Source organism: Aegilops tauschii, chromosome 7 (assembly GCF_002575655.3).
Source record: "Aegilops tauschii subsp. strangulata cultivar AL8/78 chromosome 7, Aet v6.0, whole genome shotgun sequence".
Classification (NCBI taxonomy): domain Eukaryota; kingdom Viridiplantae; phylum Streptophyta; class Magnoliopsida; order Poales; family Poaceae; genus Aegilops; species Aegilops tauschii.
In genome coordinates, this window is record NC_053041.3 from 8351093 (window position 1) to 8378441 (window position 27349).

Here is a 27349-nt window from a genome sequence, read left to right on the forward strand (position 1 = left end):
AGGGACGTCATCGAGCTGAACGTGTGCTGAATGCGGAGGTGCCGTACATTCCGTGCTGGGATCGGTTGGATCGCGAAGACATTCGACTACATCAACCGCGTTACTAAACGCTTCCGCCTTCGGTCTACGAGGGTACGTGGACACACTCTCCCCTCTCGTTGCTATGTATCTCCTAGATAGATCTTGCGTGATCGTAGGTAAAAATTTTGAAATACTGCGTTCCCCAACATTAACACCTAATGTAAAGGCATCCGTAGATCTAGAAATCGCTACCCGGTCGGCAACATATCTTGTGGATGACAACTCTTCTTTTTTTAGCACCGTTTGGTCAAGGAAATGACCATCTGGCAAGTCATCTGCAGGGGTGCCCATAGGACCTAGGCCCTTCCCTAGGTGCCTTGTAAGATCGGTGCCTAGGGCCAATGGGGCCCACTAGGGACTGTGCCTTGGCCCTGGTCTTCTCCTAGCACAAAAAATTCCTCTTCTTTTTTTTCTCATTATGCAATCGCAGAGAGCGGGTCGGCTTTGGCGAAATATGTTGGATCAAGCCCGGTTACGTTTCCATAGTTTATTTTGTTTCATCGTTATATGCAACTCTCTCAAGTGATCCTGCTACGGCAACTTTTGTCGTTATTGACTTACGTTTGTCGGCGACATAATATCACATTGTTACAAAAAAAGATCGAAAAAATATGTAATTGTTATTATTTTTGACCGAGCCTGTAATTTCATTAGATTGTGGTTGTTAATGACTTTTAATGAACACAGTCTGTTTTTTATCGGCCACATATCCTTTTATTAGTAGAAGCTACCATGGTAACTATTGTGATGGGAGACGGCTAGTTGGACGAAATTAAAATATTTATACTAAACATTTTTACTTGTTGACATGTAATTATCATATATTTTGACTAATATTCTCTATTATAATGATATTTACGGCACATCTACATTGGAGATATTTGAAACTTCAACATTACTAACTTAAAACCCAATTTATAACATTAAAATGCAACATTTAAAGTAAAATATGATTTTTACCATGAAAATGTGTTCTTTTAAAAAAATAGTCTGGAATATTGTGTTGAAATGAATTTCATTGATCTAAATCTAGACAAAGCAGAATGACAAAACATCCATCGATTTAGTAATTTGTTACATTTCTTTAGAATGTAAAAAAGAGCCATATGTTAAATATAGTTTTGATGGCCTACACATGCAGTGTGATTAACATTTTATAAACATTATAGTGTGTTTACATATGTATGGTTGTGTCTGTTACATCTGTACATATCTTGGTAGATGATTCTACAATGCACGAACGTAATAAATGTATTGTAATGATTTCATCTCTTGTTTAAAGAATATCCCATCAAGTAGTTAGGTAATCTTCTCTTCTATTCTAGATCCTCGGTGTTATTGATGTGTAATTGTTGTATTGTCACGTTCTACCGTATATGACATCTAAACAATGTAGTATCAGAGTCTTAAAGGTGTGGTCGAGGGAACAATGGAGACCACTGAAGGATGGGTGGACAAAGGAGAACTCTGGCGATGCTATGGCCTAATAGGTGATGAAGGTGGAGGAGGAGGGCATCCTACGAGACCAACATGGCACATTCCTTGTGGCGACATATTGTTTTTTCCCTCCATGTTCGACCTTGAACTGGTGGACCTCAAGGCTTACCGGCGAGTATTCTAACTAACCATGGAGATGAGGCTATCAAAGCTTGTTGTGGAAAGAGAATCCAAAAATATTGCCTCCAAGCTGATCCAAAGAGGGACAAATTTGCATATGGGCCAATCGTGAAAGAAGTGAAAGGTCTGCTCCAAACTAAGAGAATTTTACTGTCGTTTGGGTGCGTGTTTGGGCTAATAAAGTCAGCTCATTGCCTAGCCAAGGAGGGTTGTGCAACTTGGATCATGTTTTTTCGGGTTTGATATCAGTTTTGTGATGGAATAGAGGTTGCATGGAAACAGAAAAATCTTTTCACAAAGCAGATATATATTCATGGGTGAGTTACTTTAGCGAATCTGATATTTCCTGTTGTATATTCTCTTCTAGTTCTAGTTTGGATTTTGCTTTGAAAGCAAAAAAAAAAATCAATTTAGTCTAGACAGGGATTATGCTTTTTTGTTCTGAGGAAACCGAGACTATGGTTGGTTTTACAGTGTTGTTGGTAATAATTTGGAAACCAGTGGTAACATGCTCATGGAGACGAGTAAAATTTTCAAAAGCATCTGGCTCACACGCCACGGAATTATTACTGCGTTCTCGAAGTCGCGTGGTCAAACATTGGAGTGGAGCCCCGCGACAGCAAGAAAGAAAAAAAAAACAGTGGAGTGGAGCAGTACGTGGCATTCGCCAATGTCGGCACTCACGTTGTGTGTTTTCTTTCTCCAGTCTCCGCCCGCACTCCAGGTCAAGCCTGGTCGTCCTCCATTGTCGACATGGCCTTTTCCGGTCCGCATTCCGCCTCTCCTCCACCACCATGCCTGCCAAGTACTTCTTCGGCGATGGCCTGGCCTCCACCCACCCCAACCCTTCCCATCAGGCTCATCTTCGACGAGCACCAAGCCATCCTTGGTCCGTGGCGCCGCTTCCCCGGCAGAGAAAGGTACCTACGGTAAGCCATGACGATGGTGACAGATGGGGACTCACCCACTGTTAGTTAGTGCCTCATCAATCCTTGGTCCATGGCTCCGCTTCCCCATTTGGGCCGGCCTATTTCCGGGCAACCGTAAATTTCTTTTTATTTTCTGTTCTTGTTTTCTTTCTACTTTGAATAATTTGGGACATCAAGAAAGTTTCAATCTTTTTTAAATGGAAATTTTGAAATCAAACGTTTAATAAATCATAAAATATTTGTGGATCCAAAAATGTTCAAAATTTTATAAAACAAAAATGTTCAGGAAATCAAAAAATGTTCATGATTTTTATAAAGTATATGTATGAAAAAATGTTAATTAAGTTAAACAAAATTTTGCCAATTCAAAAATGTTCATGGATCAAAAAATATACTCAAAATTTGTGTTCGTGACATACAAAATAGTTTATTCATTCATAAAAATTTCGTTAATTCAAAAAAATGATAATGCATTTCAAACATGTTCGTTAAATTAAATGTTCATACTAGAAATGTTCGTCGATTTTAAAAATTGTTACACCAATTTCCAGAACAATGTCGTCCATTCTAGAAATGTTAGTCGATTCAAGAACATTGTAAAAAAATGTTTGCAAATACTATAAAATGTTCATGAATTCAAAAAAATTAATTTTAGGAAATATTTGGAAATTCTGAAAAGTGTTCATGAATTTGAAAAATATTCATGATTTCAAATATGTTCACGTGTTTAAAAAAATGTTCATGATTTCATAAAATTTAAAGTTATAGTGTATCTCGTGATGCAACAAAATGTGATCATGGTCATTGGAGAACAAAAGTCTGTCTGTCCTTTTCAGATTGTTTTAGATCGACATCTCTTTCAGACTTCAGATACACTAAATAAATTTTTCCGCATTCATTCAATTGGATGACAATATTTTGGTTTCAGTCAATTTTTGGCTTGACCCGGAGACGAAGTCAATCGAGATGATGGATGGTGAACACCAAGACAACGGACTTGTCAACCACTCGCGCCCACCTGGCACAATTCGTGCGCATCGGCTTCTTCCACCTCGCCGACGCGCCACTCCAAGCGTGCCACCGAATATCTTCTTTGGACTAGTCCGTTTTCGGAGCAGTTTGAAGTACTCTCGGGGCACAAATTCGAAGTAGTAGCTACCATCAAAACAAGCTGTTTGGTATGCAAATGAGAAGCTCAGAGGATGATAAGCAAGGAATTTACCTTGTCAGAATTCCTACAGCTAGCATGCCAATTCGCACTCATACTGAAATTGAACAGTGGTGTGTAGACTTGGCAATCTGAGCCTAGTATGCTTGTAAGGGGGCGGTGGCCTCGCTAAATCTCCAGCATTTAGAAATTCCAGTGCAAAGTTAGTCGCTTAACTAACGATAAAATTCACACAGAAAAATCTGTAAACCGCAGAAGACATGAACTGGTCGTCGCAGCAGAAGACGAAGACCTACAGCAGCTTGCGAAGACTGGCGTGCTCCTGGAGAAGCTGAGCTTCGTCGTAGCAAGCTGAGAAGATTCCGAAGGCGTGTATATTTCCTGAGATATCTGCCCCGGACGTTGCAGGGTGCGGCCTGTGCATGCGACGACGGTGGCGGTGCTAGTGGCTATTGAGCCCACGACCTCCTTAGAAGGAGGGAGCCGGGACTAGCAGGGATGCACCACCGCCGCGGCGCTGAGCCCCGGAGGTGGGAAGAAGGCGGCGGTCACTGGCTAGTTTTTATCCTTTCCTTTTTAGAATAAAGTTGGCTAGAGTAAAAAGGAGTTTCACTAGAGCACATATGATTAATGGTATTTTGTTTCATCACTGCTTGAGAGAAGCAAATCAAGTGGCAAATCATTTGGCAAAATATTCTTACGAGTCTCATGCTGGATTTGGTTGGTATCAGCGTCCACCCGATTTTCTATTGTATTATGTAATCCATGATGTAACTCTTTTGACATCGTAATAAAGCGTCACGACGTAAAATTTCAAAAAGTAAGGAAAAAAAAAGGAGAAGTCCTATTAGCGACCTGAGCGTGCGAGACGGGCACAAACGTGCATGCCTTCTTCGTCCTGTTCATCATTTGGCCCGGCCCATGTACCCTATTTTTCCATTTGTTTTATTTTCTCTTTCGGTTTTTGCTTCATATTGATCAGGATTTTTAAAAAATATCGAATTCAGAAATCTTCAACAATTTGAAAATGCTCACGGATTCAAAAAATGTTCACAAGTTCAAAAAAATGTTCTCAAATTCAAAAAATATTCGTGCATTCAAAAATAATTTTAATTTTGAAAAACGATTCTTGTATTCATAAAAGTTCCAGAATTCGAACAAATGTTTGCATACTTAAAAAAGCCATGAATTTAATAAATGCTCATGAATTTCAGATTTTTTTGCAAAATAAAAAAAGTTTGTGGATTAAAAATTTCATGAGTTTAAAAAATGCTTATGAATTTAAAACTAATGTCCACAAAATTTTCCAATGAATTTGAAATAATTTGACGATTTTGAAATAATATTATCATGAATTTGGAAAATGTTCATGATTTATAATTGCTCTTCACGAAATAAAAAAATGTCCATGAAGTTAAAAAAATGTCTGCAAGTTCAATAAAATTTTACTAACACCAGACAATGTTCACATGTTTTAGAAAGTGTTCATGAATACCAAAAAGTTGTTGGTGAATTCCGTGAAAATTTTCAAAAATTCAAAACCAAGTCACGGATTTGAGAAATATTGTCAGTTCCAAAAAATATTTGCGAATTTTTTGCGACGTTGTCTTTTTTTCATGAATTAGAAAATTATTACCAAATTCGAAAAATATTCACAAGTTTTAAAAATGTGCACGAATTTGGAAATTTCTTGCAATTTCATAAAAGTGCTTGAATTGAAAAAATGTTAGTGATTTGGAAAATAAAGTTTACGAATATTTTTTTTTGTGAATGTGAACAAAGAATAGAAAGGATATCAGGAAAAAAAAGTAAAAAAAAAAGAACAAAGATAAATAATAAAAGAAGAAAAAACAAAAGAAACACGAAAAGCCGGTTCAGGGAAGGTTCAAAACCGGTGGGGAAAAAACCTCTAGAGAAGGCTCGTACAAGGAGGGTGATGGCTTGGACAAGGTGGTCTTCGCGGTCGACTGAGTTGGCCCCTGTCACAGCGGTAGTGCACACCATCGCGTGATTGCCAGTTGGCATGGCCAAGTGTAGGCGTGCGTGGGTTCCACCTGTAAGGCGCGGGGGCCAGGGACCGATGGAGTCGTGTGCGTGTACTTAAACCCTGGAGAGGGGATGTATCAGGCATGCTATTGGAAATACTAAACTGAATTCTCTCACCTACTTTCCCTTCGATCATCCCCTTCTCCAAGATTTCTCCTCACCCTCTCTCTCAAATCGCTACCGCAGCCTACTCTAGTCGCTCTGATCCAGATCAGGGCGTTACATTTGGTATTCAGAGCCACCGAATCCTGCCTCAAATTTTTTCTCCGCTGCTCCACGATCCTCTTGGCCTTGATCTGTAACATCCACCACCGCGGGTGCGATCTGCTCCGGCATATCGCCCAAAATCCCCGGCGGGGTTGGATCGGCTCGGAGAGGAGCAACGGCGCCGTCCAAACCATCGGTTCAGGTGCGACAGCTGCTGTCCGCCATGGACGACAACACCAGCATGCTCAAGGCCCTCATGGAGACCGTCCTCTCGCGCCTCGACGAACAGAAGATCGACAACGACAAGCGGCTCGAAGCGCAAGCCGCCTTCAACGCGCAGGTTTCGCAAGATCTGCGGGCTCTGTCCAAACAGGTGGATCTCACCCAGGCCGACGTTGACGAGACGCGCCAGGCACTCGAGCGGTCGCCGTCCCAGCGCGGATCGGGATCGGCCACCATCCTCAACCCGTCCCCACCTCCACCCCCGCCGCCTCCTCTACGTCATCCACCGGCGCCGCAGCAACACCAACAAGGGCCGCCATCGTCCCCCAGACTCGCAGATCAGAGACCACCCCTCCTCCAGGTGCCGCTCCAGCAGCCGATCGAGCCGCATCACCACCAACACCACGACAACTACATCAAGCCGCCCAAGCACGACTTCCCACGTTTCGACGGCACTGCTCCGTATCTCTGGCTGGACCGCTGTCGCGCCTACTTCGACCTCTACCGCGTGCTGCGGTCCAGCTGGGTGACCACGGCGACGCTGTATATCGAAGGCCGGGCCGCCCACTGGCTGCAAGCATTTCGCCAAACACATGGGGCCTGGGGTGGGATGCGTTTTGTGCGGCCATAATCGAGGAATTCGGCGCCGATGAGTTCGAGCTCGAGATGCACAAGCTACTTCAACTCCGACAGAGCGGCACCGTCAGTGAGTACCGTAAGATGTTCAAAAGCCACATGTACCATCTGCTGGCGCTCGATCCCTCGCTCCCCACCAAGATTTTCATCACCCAGTTCCTTCTGGGACTCAAGGACGAGCTGCGCGCGGCCGTGCGTCTTCAAGCCCCCACAAGCATCACGCGCGCGTCGATCCTCGCGCGGATTCAGGAGGAGGAATTGAATACGCCACGGGCGCGACCACGACCACCGCCGCAAGGCCGTCCACCTCCAGCGCCTCCGGCGCGCCCGGGCGCCGTGCCACGACAACAGCCCGACGACTACGCACGCGAGCGGCAACTCAAAGAATTTCGCCGCGCCAATGGACTGTACTTCAAGTGCGGCGATCGATACAGCAGAGAGCACCGCTGCAACCCGCAGGTGTAGCTCCTCACGATCCAAGTGGGCGCATACGGGGAAGTGCTCACCGACAACGCGGTGCACGCGCTCGACTTGCTCGATGCCCCCGAACCCGCAGTTCCACCTCCGGAGTGCTGCACCATCTCAGCGCACGCGCTGGATGGCTCCGAGGCACCCAGCACCATTCGACTCCGCGCACTGGTGGGAAACCAGGTCATGCTTCTCTTGCTGGACTCCGGGAGCACCCACAGCTTCGTCAACAAGACCTTCCTCGAGCGCGTCGGCGCAACAACACAGGAGATCACCACCCTGGATGTGCGGGTGGCGAATGGCGACCGGCTCACCTGCTCACGCCAAGTTCCTGAGCTCAAGTGGTGGATGCAGGGCCACACCTTCTCGACGCCGATGTACGAGCTCAACACCGGCATCCTCGGCATGGATTGGTTGGAGAAGAACAGTCCGATGGCATGTCACTGGCAAGAGAAATTCATTTCATTCCTCCACGAAGGCGAGATGGTCACACTGCAAGGTGTTCGACCCAAGTCGACGCCCACTCTCGCAGCCGTGCAGCCGGCCGAGCTATGCAAGCTGATTGCCGGCAACGACATCTGGGCGATGGCCATGGTTGAGATGCAACCATCCAAACCCAAGTCTCGCAAGCCCTCTCAGACACCAATCAGCGATCTCCTGGACGAATTCGCGGATGTGTTCACCGCGCCCACCGGCTTGCCTCCCCACCAGCAATACGACCACGCGGTCACCTTGGAGGACGGAGCGCAGCCAACAAACACGAGGCCGTACCGCTACTCTCCACTTCAGAAGGACGAGATCGAGTGGCAAGTGAAAGAAATGCTCGACGGCGGCGTGATCACCCATTTGGTCAGTCCTTACGCCGCGCCCGTGTTGTTGGTGAAGAAAAAAGACGGCACCTGGCGGTTCTGCGTGGACTACCGGCGCCTCAATGAAGTGACCGTGAAGAACAAGTTTCTGCTGCCCGTCGTCGACGAGCTACTCGATGAGTTAGCTGGGGCGGCATGCTTCTCCAAGCTCGATATGCGCGCAGGCTACCACCAAATCCGGATGCGCGAGGAAGACGAGCACAAGACGGCATTCGAAACCCACCACGGCCACTTCCAGTTCCGGGTAATGCCGTTCGGCTTGACCAACGCTCCGGCGACATTCCAGTGCTTGATGAATGCCATCTTCGCCAAGTACACCCATAAGTTTGTCATCATTTTCCTTGACGACATTCTGGTTTTCAGTGAAACTCTGGAGGAGCACATCGAGCATCTTTGGCTCGTCCTCACCCTTCTCCGCGAGCATCAGCTCTATGCCAAGATGTCAAAGTGCTCGTTCTCGCAAGATCACATCGACTACTTGGGCACATCATCTCCAAGCAAGGTGTCGCGACCGACGCCGAGAAGACTAACGCCATGGCACAGTGGCCAACACCAACCAACGCCCCTAAACTCTGCGGCTTCCTGGGGATCACCGGCTACTACCGAAAGTTTGTGCAGCACTATGGGATCATCGCCAAGCCCCTCACGCAACAGCTCACCAAGAAGGGCTTCGAGTGGCCCAAGTCAGCGTAGCGCGCGTTCGACACGCTCAAGCAGGCGATGGTGACCACGCCGGTGCTCGCCCTCCCCGACTTCGACATGCCGGTCTCCATCGAGACCGACGCGTGCGACACTGGCATCGGTGCCGTGCTTGTCCAAGAGGGCTACCCCATTGCCTACTACAGCAAGGCCTTGGGCATGAAGAACCAGAAGCTTTCAACCTATGAGAAAGAATTCTTGTCGGTTATGATGGCGGTGGCCAAATGGCGCTCTTACCTCCAGCGCGGGCCGTTCACCATCGTCACCGACCACAAGAGCCTGTGCACACTCGGGGATCAACACTTGGTGACCGATGTTCAGCGCCGCTCCATGTCCAAGCTCGTCGGCCTCCAATTCAAGTTCCAGTACAAGCGCGGGATCGACAACGGCGCCGCCGACGCCCTCTCGCGCGTGGGCAGCCACTTCAGCGCCAATGCGATGTCCATGTGCCAGCCTGCGTAGATCCAGAAGGTGGACAACTCCTACGCCACGGACCCGGACTCCCAGGAACGGTTGCAGCAGCTCGCTCTGCACAGCCCAGACGACGACGAGTACGAGCTGTATCGTGGGGTCATCGCCACGGGCGACTATGGATCGGCGCAAACACAGCACTGCGCACCAAGCTCATCAGCGCCATGCACGACAGTGCTGTGGGAGGCCACTCCGGCTCGACAGCCACGTACCAACGCATCAAGAAGCTGTTCGAATGGAAGGGCATGAAGCAGGACGTCACCGACTACATGCGACAATGCCAGGTGTGCCAACAAGCAAAGCACGAGCTGCGCAAGCCAGCGGGCAAGCTGGTGCCACTGCCCATTCCAACTGCTCCATGGCAAGATTTGACGATGGATTTCGTCGAGGGCCTACCCAAGTCCGAGGGGTACGACGCCATCATGGTCGTGGTCGACCGCTTCACCAAGTTCGCGCACTTCGTGCCATTGCGACACCCGTTCACGGCGACACAGGTGGCGAAGGTGTTCTGGGACAACATTTTCAAACTGCACGGCATCCCCTCTTCAATCGTGTCAGACCGCGACAAGGTGTTCACCAGCGTGCTCTGGCGCGAGCTGCTCGCCGACGCCGGCACCAAGCTCCTCTATTCCACTGCTTACCGCCTGCAAACTGACGGACAAAGTGAGCGCGTGAACCAGTGCATGGAGATGTACCTGCGCTGCGCTGTCCACGACACTCCGCGACAATGGCGTCGCTGGCTGCCCTCCGCTGAGTTCTGGTACAACTCCTCCTTCCACTCCTCATTGGGTTGCTCTCCATTCAAGGCGCTGTACGGGGTGGAGGCAAATGAGGGGAGCATGGCCACCTGGCCAACAACATCAGCAACCTTGCCGGATGGTGAACAGTGGGACTGGGCAGTGCACAAGGATACCTTATGGGTGCAGCTGGCTCGGGCACAGGCAAAGTACAAGAAATTTGCAGATCGGCACCGCACCGAGTGTGTCTTTCAGGTTAGTGAACAAGTGCTCCTGAAATTGCAGCCCTACGTGCAGAAATCCGTGGCCAGTCGCCCGTGCGCCAAGTTGGCGTTCAAGTTCTTCGGACCCTTCTCCATCATCGCCAAGATCGGCCCCTCCGCCTACAAGCTGGAATTGCCATCAGATAGCCGCATCCATCCTGCGTTCCATGTACCCCAACTGAAGCCTTTCACACCCAACTACACACCGGTGTTCTCTGAACTTCCTGCAACTACCGACTTGTCCGTAGTGGATTCCATGCCTGTGGAGATTCTGGACCGGAGAATGATGAAGAAAAGTGATGCTCCGGTGGTTCAAGTTCAAGTGGCGTGGAACACCACTCCTCCATCAACAACCTGGGAGGACTACGAGGTTCTTCGCCGGCGCTACCCGCTGGCAGCAATCTGGGACGACAGCATCATTGACGAGGGAGTCGTTTCTCAAGACGGGGAGAATGTCACAGCGGTAGTGCACACCACCGCGTGACTGCTAGTTGGCATGGCCAAGTGTAGGCGTGCGTGGGTTCCACCTATAAGGCGCGGGGGCCAGGGACCGGTGGAGTCGTGTGCGTGTACTTAAACCCTGGAGAGGGGATGTATCGGGCATGCTATTGGAAATACTAAACTGAATTCTCTCACCTACTTTCCCTTCGCCCATCCCCTTCTCCAAGCTTTCTCCTCACCCTCTCTCTCAAATCGCTACCGTAGCCTACTCTGGTCGCTCTGATCCAGATCGGGGCGTTACAGCCCCATGTTGGAGTTGGCGGACGGCGCTGTCCGCGGGCTGGCATCACCACCTCCTCTTGATGGAGGACACATGGGAGCACTTCCGCCTGTCAGTGGTGGAGGAGAACCTCGCAGGATATTTGCGGCTCGAGGCAGAGCGCACGAACACTTCCACCCTCGTCGAACTCTGTGACGGCCCGTCCCTCATTGCTGAAATGCGCGCCATCCTGGAGTCCATCGAGGATGAGCGGGTGGTGTCGACGAACCGCAGTAGGATTTTCATTCATGACCAAGAGATGGAGAAGACCTTTGCAGACGAGGATGTGCAAATGCCTCACGCCGCCAATGACCACGAGGCCGGTCATTCCGGCGAAGGGGTGATCCCGATCCCCTCGGAGAAGGAGTAGATAAATTAGTTTGCAGTATATGTGATTTTTATTTTCAGATGTAGTTTTAGCTCGTTTAGCGCGTGTGATGTTCGATGGCAGCAGCCTGTCCCCGATCTATACCGTGTCCTCCTCTGCAATGATGAAGGTGCAGCAGCCCCTTCAAATCCACACCGCGCCTCCTCGAACACAAGGTTGGTGCAGCAAAAATAACGGACTGGCAACGGCGGCGGCGACCTCTCAGCACTGGAGCCGCCGGAGATGCTGCTTCATAGCTCCAAAAGAGCCACCGGCGTCCTGCTGCATCGCAGCACCGAGACTCACCGAGGGGCTGCACCATGGTAGCACTGACGGCTGCAAAAAAAGCTTCAACGCAGCAGTGACGACACCCCGACGAAGCTCCAGTGCACCTCCATGGAAGCACCGTCGATGCCGGCGAAGCTGCATTGCAGCCCCGGCGATGCTCCATTGCAGCTCTGGTGGAGCTCCATTGCAGCCGCGGCAAAGCTCGAACGACCCCGACGACGCTCCGTTGCAGCAGCGGCGAAGCTCCGACGACCCCCGGCAACTCTCCATTGCATCCCGGTGGCGCACCATTGCAACTCTGGTGGAGTTCCATTGCAGCCACGGCGAAGCTCGAACGACCCCAACGGTGATCCATTGCAGCCGCGGCGGCGCTCCGACTACCCTCCATTGCAGCCACGGGCGCACTCATTACATCGCCGGCGATGACAGCGGATGCTGCGACGCGTCATGCGGCAGCCATGGCGGAAGCGGCGACAACGGCGGAATCTGCGGTGGAGCACGGGGATGCCTGCGATGCAACTCCGGTGAAGCTCTACTGCAGCCCCGGCGGCGTGAGGGTGAATCAGCCATGGGCCGACGGCCGTCACCTCCTCCGCTGTGGTGATGCTGCTTAGAACAAGAGAAGGGAAAGGAAAAGAATCGGTGGATGATATGTTTCGTGGAAGAAGATAAGGTGACGATTGGAGTGGTGGGCGGGCCCCACAGCACCACGTGTAGCACAGGAAAAGTGGCTTACGGGAGAGAGTTATCATCCGACTTAATTTAAACGTTTTCCATAAATAAATCTACGAATGAATTGTAGTTGTACTAGCTCGTTTGTAGTTATATGAGGCATTGGTGCAAGCTTTTGCGTATTTTCCAAGGTTAAAAAATAGTGAGTCGGACCTATAAGGGGCAAGAACAAAAAATATAAAAAAAGCCCAAACGGACACCTCCAACCGGACTGGGCTTTTTTGTTTCAGTCCGGCTTGAGCGTCCTTTCCACATCGTCCTCCTGTGATCCTGTCTCTGTCGCTCCAAGAAACTCGTCGCCGCCGGCTGCATCCCCGCCGCCCTAAACCAGCCCAAGGTACTACCTTTCCCGACTCACCACGGCGAGGAAGAGGTCACCACCACCGGCTGCTACTACCTGATTTTCCTCGGCCTCATTCGTGATTCCCTCTCTCCATCTGCAGATCTGACCCCTGCCCAGGCCCTTCTGCTTCCGCTTCCGCTCCCGCTCCATGGAGGAGGCGGATAAAGGGGAGCTCTTGGAGAGGGACACCAAGCCTTAACTGGACAGCCATCCGGGGCCAACGGCCGGCCTGCCCCTGCTCACCGACGACCTCATCCTGGAGATCCTCTCCCGCCTCCCCGTCAGATCCCTCCACCGCTTCAACTGCGTCTCCGTGCCCTGGCGCCACCTCATCGCCGACCCCGCCAACCGCAAGAAGCTGCCCCAGACCCTCGCTGGCTTCTTCTACATGACCATCAACAACAGGCTCGGCCACCACTTCGCCAGTGTCTCCGGCGACGGCGCAGCCCCGTTCAACCTTTCCATCCCTTACCTGCACAATAACATGTACGGCGGCATCACCCAGTTGGACGCCTGCAATGGCCTCCTTCTCTACTGTGCCTTCAAGAAGAAGATGGAGAGTTGGGATGATTTCCGTTTTCTAGTGTGCAATCCCGCCACTGGGAGGTGGGTGGAGCTGCCCCCTCGGCCGCCTGTGCCCGCAAACAGATATTGCTGTACCACAGGTCTTGCTTTTGATCCGGCAGTCTCATCCCATTTCTACGTTCTTCACTTTGAGCAGGCCGTTCCGGGAACTTACATCACAGGAGTGAACATCTACTCGTGGCAGACAGGAGCCTGGAGTTTCAGGAGTGGTAGGATGGTTGAGAAAGTGGTGCCGCTCCATAGTAAATGTGTCTTCGTCGGCAGTATGATGTATTTGATTGGCAACCTGATGGGCTTCAACAACAAGTACGTGCTGATGGTGGTGGACACGGAGGGGGAAGTGTGGAAGACTATTCCTGTGCCGTACGGCCGAGGATCTGCCACGATTGGAGTGTCGCAGGGGTGCTTACACTATGTTGTAGCTTCAACGGTTTCAGTCAATGATAGTAATGAAATCCTAGGTTCTGGGATAACACTTTGGTGCCTCAAGGATCGTGACAGTAAAGAATTGCTTCTGGAGCGTTCTGCCAACATCAATGAGCTTATGGGCATGATTGGGGAGAAGTACAGGGTGGCTGCGATTCATCCAGATTGCGACACCGTTTTCTTGATGTCATCTGGAGGTGATACCTTGGTAGCGTATGATATGCAACATCAGAAACTTCATTGTATCCTTAATCTTGAGAAAGGCATTACAAAACCGAAACGGTTTCTACCCTATGTTCCTCTGTTCTCAGAGTCATTACCAGATGCAGATGGGCAGTAGCTTTACCTTCAAACCACCCCTGTGGTTCCTCCCAAGAACCGCCTCTTCTTTCGGCTGAACAATTTGTCTGTGTACTTTGGAATCTGCTTCAATCATGATGCTCAATTTGCTACTGCTTACACTCCTGCTGGCTTGATTTCCAGTTCAGAGCAATGCCTGGCAAACTACAGATGGAGCATAACGCCATTTCCAAAGAACAATGTTACTCTTGGTCTGTTTTGCCTAGCACTGGTTGTTGTTCTGGGCATGTGTTAGTTCCATGTGGCTAAATTCTACTGTAATTGCTCTTCCTTTCTATAACAATCAGTTTGTTATGGTTATCCTAAATCTTGTTGTAGATTGTGAACCTGCTAGTGCTGTGAAAGGGTCAATCAGACTGGTTACTGTTGAAAATGTCTAGTTGACATTATTCATTCAGTATTTTCATAAAACACCGCCTTTGAGCAAGTTCTTTTTATGTGTGTTTGTTGTAGCTAATGAATTCAGTAGAGCTTTGGATCTGTTAATCACAGAGAAATTGCATAAAATGCCAATGAAATAAAATTGGAGTGCGTACTTTTGTACAAATACGCCAGAGTTCTACTGACAGTGGTAACGACAATTTTATACATGATATTAGTTTGTGAACACAATTGAATGGCCACCAAAAATAAGATCTCTTGGTGTGGTTAATTGCTTTGGCTGTGTTGCTACCCTGTTTGAGTTGGCTCAACCAGTTTTGTTCCTGTGTACGTTTGTGAGTTCCCGATTCTTGAATGTTCTTTTTAAGAATCTGGAATGCCATTTTATTCGAAGAAAACCTCTGAGCTGCTCCAGAACTGATGATGTATTTATCTTAAAATTGGCATGGAATGAGTCAGACGTGTCTAACATTTTTACATTCATAAAGAGCCGGCCATCCATTTGTCAATCTGAACATTTGCCGCAATGAGCACAGGATTGAATCCCAACTAGTATCATACATAATCTTGGTCTAGTGATTTTTGTTTTTTCCCTACCTGCTCCAGGATTAAAATTTTGTTTTTTCCCTACCTGTATTTATCTTAAAATTTTAGTTTTTTTTCCCTAGCTGTATAGATCATACGTAATCTTGGTCTAGTCATTTTTGCTTTATCCCTACCTGTATAGATCATACATAATTTTGGTCTAGTGATTTTTGTTTTGTCCCTACCTGTATATCTTCAGTTCCTTGGATTGGATCCAAAAAGTGAACTCCCGTATCCTTCTCTCTTTGGTCATTACTGTCAAATAGGCCTTGGTTGATGGGCTTTGGCTGTGTGGGCTGTACCGTTTGACACTTTAACTTCGCCGATTGAATCTACTATTCTTAAGAAGTTGCTCCCCACTACTCCCTATTCTTTCAACATGCACACTGTCCACGTCACCGATATGCCATGTCATTTTTCAGTTTCCAAATGGAGCCAATCAATCTTATTCCGCTGGAAAAAAACCTGCTTTTTTCCTTCTTCACCTGCAGCCGCTCATCTCGCGTCCCGCACGGCCGCCGGCCCTCCCGCGGGATCGGATCCCACCTAGCCTCTCACCGCTGGAGCGCCGCCCATCCCCCGCCCTTCCTCCTTTCCTTCCTCGGCCCCACGCATGCGTCTTCTTCCCTCACGGGCCGACCCTCACAAATTCTCAGTGGCTCAGATCTACATCCCAAGGGTTGCCCTCTCCCATGCTCCACACCCTTTCCTGTTGGGTCCTCCTTCCTTGGCTCCTCGCCTCCCAATAATTCTAGCATCGATAGATTTTCCAACGTTTCTACCGTCCTATCATCTCTCCAATTAACTTCCCCACAATTGATTTCCCATTATTCTCTTTATTATCTTCTACGACAGACGATCTTCATCTTCGCTAAGATAAAGGGAACGGCTCATGTGTGAGGACATCGGTGCCGTCGAGGGGAAAGGTGCTCCCGGATGACACCATGGTACCAGCCCAGTCCACACAGGGAAGACGGAGTACAAGTACAACCCCGTTGTCGCTAGCTTCTGGTCAGATCGATGGATCGGCGACGACGGCGCTCGGCAAAACATCACTGTTCAAGGAAGGGTTGCGATCTACATGAGCAAATACATGGTGTACCTGCAGATGAAGATGGCGCTAGCCATCCTATTCAGGTTCTAGCTTGTGAAGGGCCACCCCGTCAAATACTGCATGTTGACCATCTTCTCCATGGCGCACAATCTCAAGCTCCAGATGCAAATTGGCTATTGACTATTTAAATTTTCTCTAGCATATTGTATCAATAGTGTTACTTAAGGTAACTCCAATTCCTCAATTTTGTTAGCAGGATTGCACTGATTTTTCTGAAGACATGTGAAGAAATTATCTTGCACCAATCTCCTTTGATGGTATGGCTTCAATAATCTTCTTCGTGTTCAACACATCTTCTATTTGTGATTATTGATGTATTCTGGGTGTATCTCTAGATTATCAAAATAGTTTTTGCAGGTTACTTTTGTTGTTAAATTCTTCTTAATGATGGACAACTCTAACCTGCTAGCCACGTTATGGTGATACAAATCTCCTTTGATGGTATGGCTTCACAGATCTCCTTTTATCGTTCAACGTATAATCTGCCAACCTGTGAAGAAATTAGCTTGCACAAATCTCCTTTGATGGACTGGCTTTCATAATCTTATTGCCGTTCAACACATCATCTATTTGTGACTATTGATGTATGCTGGATGTATCTCTAGATAATCAAAATATCATTTGTTTGCAGTTTGCTTTTTTTGTTAAATTTCTTAATGACGGGCAATTCTAACCCGCTAGACATGTTATGGTGATAAAACTTATTTTCCATGTCTATGCATCTCTTTTTGTATTTCCCAACAATTTAATCGAACATTATCTCAATTCAGACCATAGCTGATACTGCTTGATGGTGGCATTTACCACATATCGCGGATGCGTTAGCCAGAGATGGTTGTCACTGTTTCCATGCTCAAGGCGATCAACTTGGAGACTATTTAATTAAGTATCCTTCCTTTGGCTATTTAATCAATTGGGGCATGTTTTTCTCGGTTCATACATCATGATCAAGTTACTGAACCTAATTGTTTTGGCATATAATTCATCTTGGTATCATATCATGCAACTAAATATAGGAAAATTTTGTTGCCCTTAAATAATTTTGTATTATTAGGCACACTATACCAATATAAACATTAAATTACCTACTTCCAGGGGCATAAGTTATGCCGCTATTACGGGACTGTACCATATGATATATGGTTCTACATTGATATGTTAGAAGTCACTCATTACTTTTCTGAACTCTGCTTAGTTGTACACCAGTATTTTTAGTGATCTATTTTCTTCTCTGTCCTTCTTTAGCAAACAAAGTGTTTTATATTTGCAGAAGCTGGATGACACCATACATTACAACCTTTCTCCCATATTTGAAACTTGGAAAAGTCCGAGGTGGTTCCAGAACGCGGAGATACATTTTAGTCGTCTTGGTATGTTAGAAGAGGTACCATGTTTAGATAAATGTTTTGGTTTATCGCTTACGAAAGATTTTGAAATGCATACACACGAATGATGCCATTTCTAAGCCATGTGCTCATACTGATATGATAATAAGATTCTTCCTTTAGTTATGTTTTTGCTATTTTGTCATTCCTTTTGCTGATTTGAGTAGTTTGGTTGACATGTGATTCTCGGGTGGTGTTGCCTGGGATTATGATGTTAGTTCCTCAACTCAGCATCAAGAGAATTGATTGTAACATGCTGGTTTCAAAGTATGTTCTGACCAAAAATTTGAGTTGCTCTTCCAGAATGGGTGAAGTATAATGCATGGTCTGCAATTTAGTTGGTTAGCAAAGTGAAGGATTCAAGCAACCATTTATGTTTTTGTTAGTAAACTGATGAATTCAGAGCAACCATTTATGTGTGATCCATCTTTTAGCATGAGAGACAGCATGCTTAACAAGTGTTTCAACTTATTTACATTTCCTTTGTCTACTATATCCAGTTTTTGCGGCCACAATTTCTGCAGCAACGCGCGGGGTATCATCTAGTTCTATCAATTTCTGAGACTTTGGGACGCATTGCAGCATGTGTAGTTGATTAACTCGCCTGACAGGATCACCTAGAATTTCTCCACGGATGGCTGCTACTCCGCTAAATCGGCCTATGATGCTCACTTCACTGGTTGCATGCTCGTAACTCCTCCCGACCTCTCTCCCCCGAGGCGGCGGCGCCGCGCCGCCCCCGGGGAGTCCCCGTCCACACCGCCCTCGGCTCTCCCCCTCCATCGCCTCCCACTACCGCCGCCGTCGCTGAGGACGCCGCGGGGCGAAGCCCTTGTGGTGAGGCGGCGGCGGCAGCGCAGTCCTTGGTTGGCGGTAACGCGTGGGGGCTGCGGCGTCCATCTCCCTCCTCCAACGGCAGTGCACAGCGGGTTGGCGGTGGCCGGGAGATCTCCGGCGGCTGTTTGGCGGATGAGATTTTGGCTGCGATGAGATCTGATTTGGGCCCGAGAGGTTTAGATCGAGATCCACTACGGCTGCGCCTCGTCTCGACAACGGCAAGAGGAGACCCCCCCTGGGTAATCTTCACGGCACAAGGACGTCCGGGTCTCTTGGCCCAGGCATGGTGGTGGTGGCTGCCTTCTCCACCGAAGGCGGTTGGCCAGGCTGGTAGTGACGGATCTTGGATCCCACTATTAGCACCGGCGGCGAGTTGGGGAGACATAGTCGCCGGTGAAAACCAAGCCGACTCCGGCCATGGCGGGCGATGGCGGCGTCTACGTCGTTACCTAGATGAAGGCATCGTCAAGCAACTATCGTCAACCTGCTCGTGCCGCTCCGGGAGAAATCCTAAGATCACCGGATGGGACGATGGCGGCGTTGCGGTGTTGTGTTCCCTATTGGGGGCATCGTTTGTGGAGCGGCACCGGATGGAAGAGGCGTGACGTGGTGTGGTGTGCCTTCTCTCGCGTCGACGACGGCGGGTCTCGGCGGCATGGAGCAGCGGGGTCTCGCCGATGGGCGTGTGATGATGGACGAGCGCAGGATGGTGGCGTTGTCTGGCGTCGACAACAGCTAGACCGGGCAAGGTAGATGCAGCAGTACATCACTGAAGATGGATTGGTGGCAGGTGGCTGCGGCGGCCTCATACCGGGCAGGCGTCCTGGTTGAGGAGTGCGCCTGACTGGTGGGTGCCCCATACCTGGCAGGCGTCCTGGTTGGGACCTCAGGTCTTAGATGTTAGGTTTGGCTGCAAGGTCTGTTTGGTATTAGGCCCAGACTATCAGCATCCCTACATCAACTGGATAGGAGTAGCGACAGATGTTGCCTAGACGGTGGCTTTAGTCTTACTGTTGTATGACTTTGTAGGTCTTCTGTGAATAATTAATAAAGTGGCTGCATGCATCGTCCAGATGCAGAGGCCGGGGGTCCTCCTCCTTTTCTAAAAAAAAACTTCACTGGTTGCATCAGAGAACCCTAAACTAGAGCTGCCAGATGGTGGGCCAGGCTGTTTAAGAGGTTGTGTTTGCCACCTCTGCCAGATGGTGGGCCAGGCCAGAAACTCCAGGCGGTCCGGCGTTCCTGGGTAGGGCAGAAACACCCTAAGCTATGACGTTGCAGAAAAGGGTCAAATCGTGTTAAAAATTTAGGTTGAGGTCATTTTGTGCTAAAGTTTCCTGACAAGTCGAAACTGTGATTTTGGCCTCTGGACAAAGCCTTTGCCGTGTTGCCAATATGACAAAGTAGATGCGCTTCACCACCTGTTGACAGACACTCTCCCTCGACTGGCGCTTACACTAGAAGCAACAGCTCTTCGAGGAGGTGGTGTGAGGGGTCTCGAATCTTCTATTTATGACATGGAAGGTATCCTCGTTGAACTGGAGTGCATTCGTCACGAAAAGTAGCTAGATGAACACAGAAGGTTCATAATTGCTTCTGATGCTGAAGCTGGCCCCCCAAACCAGGTTCTTTCTTCCTAGTTTAGTTGCTCTGTTTTTCCCTTGTATTTTAGTACAATCGATCATGTTAATGACCTATTTGATGGTTACTAAATTGTAAACAATGCATTCCACGAAAGTAATTCGGAGGCGCAAATAAAATTTTGGAAATGTCAAAAAGATCCTAAAATGATTAGACATATAAATATTTAAGACCATTATGTGCTTTTAAAATTTTCATGGCAAACACATTTGTTTTGTTTCCTGTATAAAAAAGGTTTAGTACTCAATACTCCCCACCCCCCTAGCACTGAATATTTCTATACTTAAAAGTACAACAGGGGCTAACAAGGGGTCCCACATATTACAATTTGGAAGATTTGTACAAAAATTGTGATGGGTTATTGTACCATGCTTTTTTTAACATAGTATAGACGCAGACGCTCATACAACACATATACACTCATCCATATTAACGCACACATTGTATCCCTATGAGCACCTCCAAAAGACTTAGTTTGCTGGATCGGATGGCGGCGGCGTCTTCTTGGACGTCGTTTATCTTTCTTGGAGGCGCCATCTTTGGAGACGAGGTTCGGTTGGCGCTTGTGGCTTTTGTGCTTCTGGTGGTATGCCGAGACGGTGGATGTATGCCGAGGCGGCGGCCTCGGACGGTCATGCAACGGCGGTTCTATGGGGTAGGTCCGCTGCTTTGCTTGGCATGGGCGGCGACCTGGTGCTGCGAGGGTGGCCAGTTCGTCGGCTCGGTCGACGCGATCTGTGGGGTCGGTCTGGTTGGAAGTCGGGGCGGCGGCCCCGGATGTTTGGTACAACGTTCGTGGTCTGCGGGCGGTCGTCTCGTGTAGTAAGGGCTACGAGGCGCCTGAACCGCGCGGCGGCTCGCGTGCGGGCGGGGGATGTCGGAGCGGCGGCTCCGGAGTCGGGTGTGTGTGTTTGTTGCAATGTTGCCTTGGGTCGTGTGGTCGGCAAGGGTTCGTTGCGTGTGTGGTTTTTCGGTCTGGTTTTCCTTATAAACTGGGCCATTCTGTTAGGTTTTCGATCCAGTTTCCCTCATAAACTAGATCAACTCTCTTCTTCTATAATGCAAAGCCAGAGCACCTGGCCCTCTGACGAAAAAAAAGACTGAGCCGGCACATCATTGTACCCATGTTACAAACCTATAGGTGAAGTGGTCGTTGCGTGTTTGTAACTTAGTATTACAAGCGCTCGTCTATACAGAACAACTGTTGCGCGCTCTCGAGATTGGCTACGATGTCTGATATGGCTAGCCGATCCTTGAAATTCAACCGCAGGCAGCACACTGCAGTCTTTGCCAGAAACTCCAGCAGTTGGAGTTGCCTTGGCGTTGACTCCGGCACAGGTCGCCTGTCCAACAACTCCCGAAAATTACCAGCATCAATTATTGGGAGAGCGAAGCTTGCCAAATCTGTCGACCCTTGCCCCTCCTCTCTCCAAAATGCCCTTTTCCCTGTTAGAACCTCGAGCATCACCCACCTGTAACGCAACCGACGCGCCAAAGTCCGACAAATGCGGCACCCAATTGGCGTCGAGAAGGATGTTATATAACCTACCGTCCCGGTGGATGATCCGCGGTTCGGCATGGCAGTGCGGGTACTCGATGGCGCGCGACGCGCCGAGGAGCACATCGATGTGGATCTTCCAAGACACCGTCACCGACGACAGTGAGGAGGAGTACTGACCCGAGTACTGATCAGAGTGCAGGTGGTCATAGAGCTTGCCGTTCTCCATGTACTCGGAGACGATCATCCTCTCCTCGATTTCCGGCTCTTCCCGCACTTTTTTCCACCTGGTTAGCAGGCCCTTTTTTTTTCTTCTGTGAGGTGGCTAGCAGGCGCTTACCGTTGCTCACACACGATCCGACGAAGGGGATGATGTGTTTGTGTCGGAGCCGTGATAGGATGTCAAGCTCTGTGTTGAAGCCCTCTAAGAAGTCCAGCTCAAAATTCTGGAAGCGCTTAACAGCCACCTCTCGACCATCGTGAAGTCTACCCCAATAGACAATTGCAGGGCCGCCTTTGTCTGATCAGGTTGTCACGGTGGAAGTTATTGGTGGCAGCCTCCAGCTCTGGGAACGTGAATTCCTGGGTTCCATGCGGGAGTACCTCTTTAGCAACCTCCGTAAACTCCTGAAAAATACACCACAAAGTAGGACTGTCATCACAGAACAAGTGTCATATCAATTTCTGTATCATCTCACAATTTTTATTCATACCTGCAGATGGGACGACTGTGGAAGTGGAGCTAGTTCACCTGTTGTGGAGTCATCTGGTACAAGGACCTCGTAGATTTGGCCGAGGCGGCATGTTACGTCGATGTGGCTGATCACGGGGAAGAGCATGAGGTAGAAGTCGATGTTGCTCTGCACCTCCTTGAACCTTTCGGCCTGCCTCCCGGCCATGAATACTTGATACGCCGTGCTCCTCCCCGGGCAGGACACGACGAGCTCGTGGGCGTCCCGAAGCGTGTCTTCTAGCCCAGCCAGCTGCTGTGCCGCCTCCCGGTCCTGCACTTGCGGCAGCAGCTGGGCGATCAACAAGACCCGACGGGCGAGCTGCTCGCACTCCTTCTTGTTCTGCCGAGCTGTCAGTGCAGCCTGCATGAACATAGAGATTAGCCCGCCAATGTCTGCGCCAACCAGTTGTGCCACGGTCGCCGCCTGACCCAGCCCAGTCCACAGCGCCATGGCACTCCCCTATCCCACCTGCACACAGCACAAGGGCGAGACTCCAAAGGATTGCGTGGTTGCCTTTGAAACCTCCTTGGTTGTGGTTTGCAGGGTTGAGGCCTTGAGGGGTACGGCATAAGTTTCTATTTTAATGTGGTAGAAACATTTGTGAAATTTCCTGCTATGACGAAAGCCAACTGAGCCTTGTAGATGAGTACAACATAACCCTTGTATAATGCATGTTGATCAGTGATTGCCAATTCAACTTGTTATAAAACAAACCGGTGGTGTGGTAGTTCAAGAGCATCTTTCTCCATTGGTTCCTGCTGTGTTTTTTATTTTTTAAATATCAAAAAAGAACTGGCACCTAATTAAATGTTTGACATAACGTATACATCCATAGAGCTCTGACTTTTCCTATTCATGTGATATTTTACATGCCAAGTTGCTTCCTAGATTTGACCGGCTTCATTCCACGGGATTGATTACGCATGGTTTTATCAATTTCTTTCGTGAGAGAAGGTTTTATTTAATTGTTGTAACTCTGATCATGACTATCTCTAAGAGTATTGGTCAAAGCTTTCCCTTAGCTCTGAACACAATTGACCTGGTCCTCAGGACAGGACAACCTAAAAACTTATATCACTGAATATTACAAGCAGTTATTTGGACCCCCGGAGGATAGTTGTGTGTCCCTAGATGAGTCTAGGACTGAGGATGTGCCTCAACTATCGGCTGCTAAAAATGATATTTTGGTTGCCCCGTTCTCAGAGAAGGAGGTGTTTGATGCTATTGCACAGATGAAAAACAATAAGGCTCCAAGACCGGATGGATTCCCGCTCGAGTTCTACAAAAAGTGCTGGCACATTATTAAGGGGGATTTGTTACCAATGTTTGAGGATCTGTTCTCTGGACAACATCACTTATTTCACTTGAATTTTGGAACAATCACACTGCTTCCTAAGAAAACGAATGTTGTGAGAATAGAGCAGTTCAGGCCGATCTGTCTTCTCAATGTTAGTTTCAAAATCTTCACCAAGGTCGGGACTAATAGGCTCACACAGATTGCGCATTCTGTGGTGCAACAATCTCAAACTGCTTTCATGCCGGACAGAAACATCCTTGAAGGGGTGGTCGTCCTTCATGAAACGCTCCATGAAATCCATTCAAAAAATTTAGATGGAGTAGTTTTTAAAGTGGATTTCGAGAAAGCGTACGATAAGGTAAAATGGCCATTCCTCCAACAGGCATTGCGTATGAAAGGTTTTGATGACGCCTGGCGCCGCCGGGTTGAATCGTTTACGCAAAAAGGGAGTGTTGGAATTAAAGTGAATGACGATATTGGTCATTACTTCCAGACACATAAAGGCCTAAGACAAGGAGATCCGATGTCCCCTATCCTGTTTAACATTGTGGTTGATATGTTAGCAATTTTGATTGGAAGGGCTAAGGAGAATGGTCAAGTAGGTGGTTTGGTACCTCATCTTGTTGATGGAGGTGTATCTATCCTTCAGTACGCTGATGATACAATCATCTTTATGGAGCATGACTTGGCCAAGGCGAGAAATATGAAGCTGGTGTTATGCCTTTTCGAACAATTGACCGGGTTAAAGATTAACTTTCACAAGAGCGAGTTGTTCTGCTTTGGTAGAACCAAGGATGAACAAGAGGCTTATAGGCAATTGTTCGGGTGCGATTTGGGGGCTTTACCTTTCTCTTACCTAGATATACCAATCCACCACCTTAAGCTGACAAACAGAGAATGGAAGTGCATCGAAGAGCGATTTGAAAAGAAACTGAGTTGCTGGAAGGGCAAGCTTATGTCATATGGCGGCCGATTAATTCTGATAAATTCGGTGCTCACGAGTATGCCTATGTTTCTCTTATCGTTCTTTGAAGTCCCAGTTGGAGTCAGGAAAAGACTGGATTTCTATCGATCGCGTTTCTTTTGGCAGGGTGATGAACTAAAAAGAAAATACCGGCTTGCTAAATGGGATATCATCTGTAGACCAAAAGACCAAGGGGGTCTTGGTATTGAGAATCTTGAAGTTAAGAACAGATGCCTTCTCAGTAAGTGGCTGTGGAAGCTGTCCAGTGAGACCTATGCCACGTGGGCACAAATCCTTCGTAGCAAGTACCTTCAGACTAAAACTCTGTCCCAGGTAACAGTCAGGCCGACCGACTCGCCTTTCTGGAAAGGACTGATGAAAGTCAAACAATCCTTGTTTAATAGGACAAAGTTTAGTATTGGCAACAGTGCTAGTACACGTTTCTGGGAGGATACTTGGCTTGGAGAGACACCCTTGGCCATTCAATACCCGTCTTTATATCGTATTGCTCAACGACGTGAGGTGTTCGTTGCAACGGTTTTTCAATCTATCCCCCTTAATATTCAATTCAGACGGTTGCTAGCGGGCAACCGTTGGGAAGAATGGCTCCGTCTAGTTAGGAGACTGATGGAGGTTCAGCTTTATCAACAACCCGATGAATTATGCTGGAAGCTTACTAGGTCTGGAGTTTTCACAGTTAAATCAATGTATATTGATGTTATCAATTCGAGCTTCATTCCTACCTCCAAGCATGTTTGGACTGTCAAAGTTCCTTTAAAAATAAAAGTGTTTATGTGGTTTGTCCATAAACAAGTTATTTTAACCAAGGACAACTTGATGAAGCGCAATTGGACAGAACCTACTAGGTGTAGTTTCTGTGATTGGGATGAGACGATCAAGCACCTTTTTCTTGACTGCCCGTTAGCCAAAGTTCTTTGGCGGACGGTCCACATTGCTTTTAATATTACTCCACCGAATTCTGTCAACACGTTATTTGGGACATGGCTTAATGGGATTGAGCCTGACTTAGCGAGACATATTCGTGTTGGAGTATGCGCTTTGCTGTGGACTATCTGGACTTGCAGAAATGATTTAGTTTTTAACAGAACATCACGTATTCATTTTTTGCAGGTTATTTTCTGAGCCACGGCATTGATCCGTTCGTGGTCGCTACTCACTCCGATGGAGGCCAGGGAGCATTTGGTTACTGGATCTATCCGCTGGGAGATGGTAGCTCGGGATATCTTCAACCGGTTTGGATGGCGGTCATGTAATAGGATAGGCAATTAGTTTACCTATCTATTTTTAGCCAGCCGGTTGTGGCGTCCTTTATTTGGCTAGTCTGTGTCTCTAGCCCATTTTGGCTCTGTGTGAGCTTTTTTCACTTTTTCCACTTGAAGACTTTGAGACCTTGTTGGAACCGTTTTATTTGGTTAATAAGATGGCCGTATGCATCACTCTGATGCAGAGACCGGGAAGATCCCCTTTTCGAAAAAAAACCCCTCTAGAAAGCCTCAATGGTGCTTGAATTGTTGCATGGGCCATAAACGTAGCATGCTGGATCATGTCCTCTATTGATGGATATTGTCCCTCGACTGCCGCTTACTTTAGAAACATCAGAGGCCATTAATCAGATATTCGTAAATATGCTTTTGATGAAATTGAAGAGATCCTTTTTTTCTTTATATGAAATTGGAGAGATCCTTGGTGGAGTGGAGTACAATGTTCACCAAAAGCAGCTAAATGGGCCACAAAGTGAAGAAGAAAACTCCTGGAATTACTTTGGATGCTGAAACCGACCCCACAAACCAAGTCTTTTTCCTACTATTCTCACCTTTTTATTTGTTATATAAATGCATACAGTTGGGTTCAAACCAATCTCCCTGCAAGCCCCTCGGGCAGCCCCAGCAAGCCCCATGTGGCAGACTGCACATGGGGTGGCCCTAGATGGGGCCTCATGTGGTGATTACATATGGGGCGTCCCATACAGCACGACGACGGTGGATGCCGGGGCGCACAGCGGCGATGGCGCGTATGTATGGGGATCCAGGCGCGAGAGTAAGGAGAGGGTGGATTGAAATTCGAGTAAACCACCGAAAGTCCTATGTTTTGGATTCGGGTTTCCATGTCAGGCTGTGGGAAAGGCCCGTCACCCCGCGGGCACTATAGAACGCCCGCCACTGACAAGTGTCAGGGTTCCATATTTTTAAATCTTTGGAGTGTTTCAAACTTTCTTTTAGGATTAATACACACCGTCCAAAGCCATATGCTCCAATTTGGCCACTTTTCAAGTTCGTCTGCTATTTTCGAGGCATTAGCTGATTTTTCAGCCACTGAAAAGGAAAAAAATGCTCTTTGATAAGAAATAGCGCACAAACGAGTTCCAAAAGGGATGAATCTTTGCATAGTTTCTTCATATCAACCATACAGGGTGTGGATAAAAATTGACAGCGTTACTAAAACTTGATGCATCTCGTGTATGAACCGGACACTCTCCATCCAAGTGTCAGGGTTTCGAACGAATACTGTAGCCTGCCACATACAAGTCCATATTTTTAAATGTTTTGAAATTCAAAAAATTTCGAGGATTTATACACACCGTCCAAAGCCACATGCTCAAATTTGGCCACTTTTCGAGT

General features: G+C 48.1%; 1 protein-coding gene and 1 pseudogene across 1 annotated transcript; one reads left to right on the top strand and one right to left on the bottom strand.

Annotated features, from left to right (window-relative positions):
- The first annotated feature begins 12789 nt into the window (after positions 1-12789).
- LOC109776327 (uncharacterized) lies at positions 12790-14685 on the top strand. The gene is made up of 2 exons (XM_040395061.2): positions 12790-12897; positions 13004-14685. Exon 2 carries the CDS (start codon positions 13292-13294, stop codon positions 14252-14254), a length of 963 nt encoding a protein of 320 aa, XP_040250995.1. The 5' UTR covers positions 12790-12897; positions 13004-13291; the 3' UTR covers positions 14255-14685.
- Positions 14686-21143: 6458 nt separating this feature from the next.
- Positions 21144-22932, bottom strand: LOC109776328 (putative serine/threonine-protein kinase-like protein CCR3; annotated as a pseudogene).
- Positions 22933-27349: the final 4417 nt, after the last annotated feature.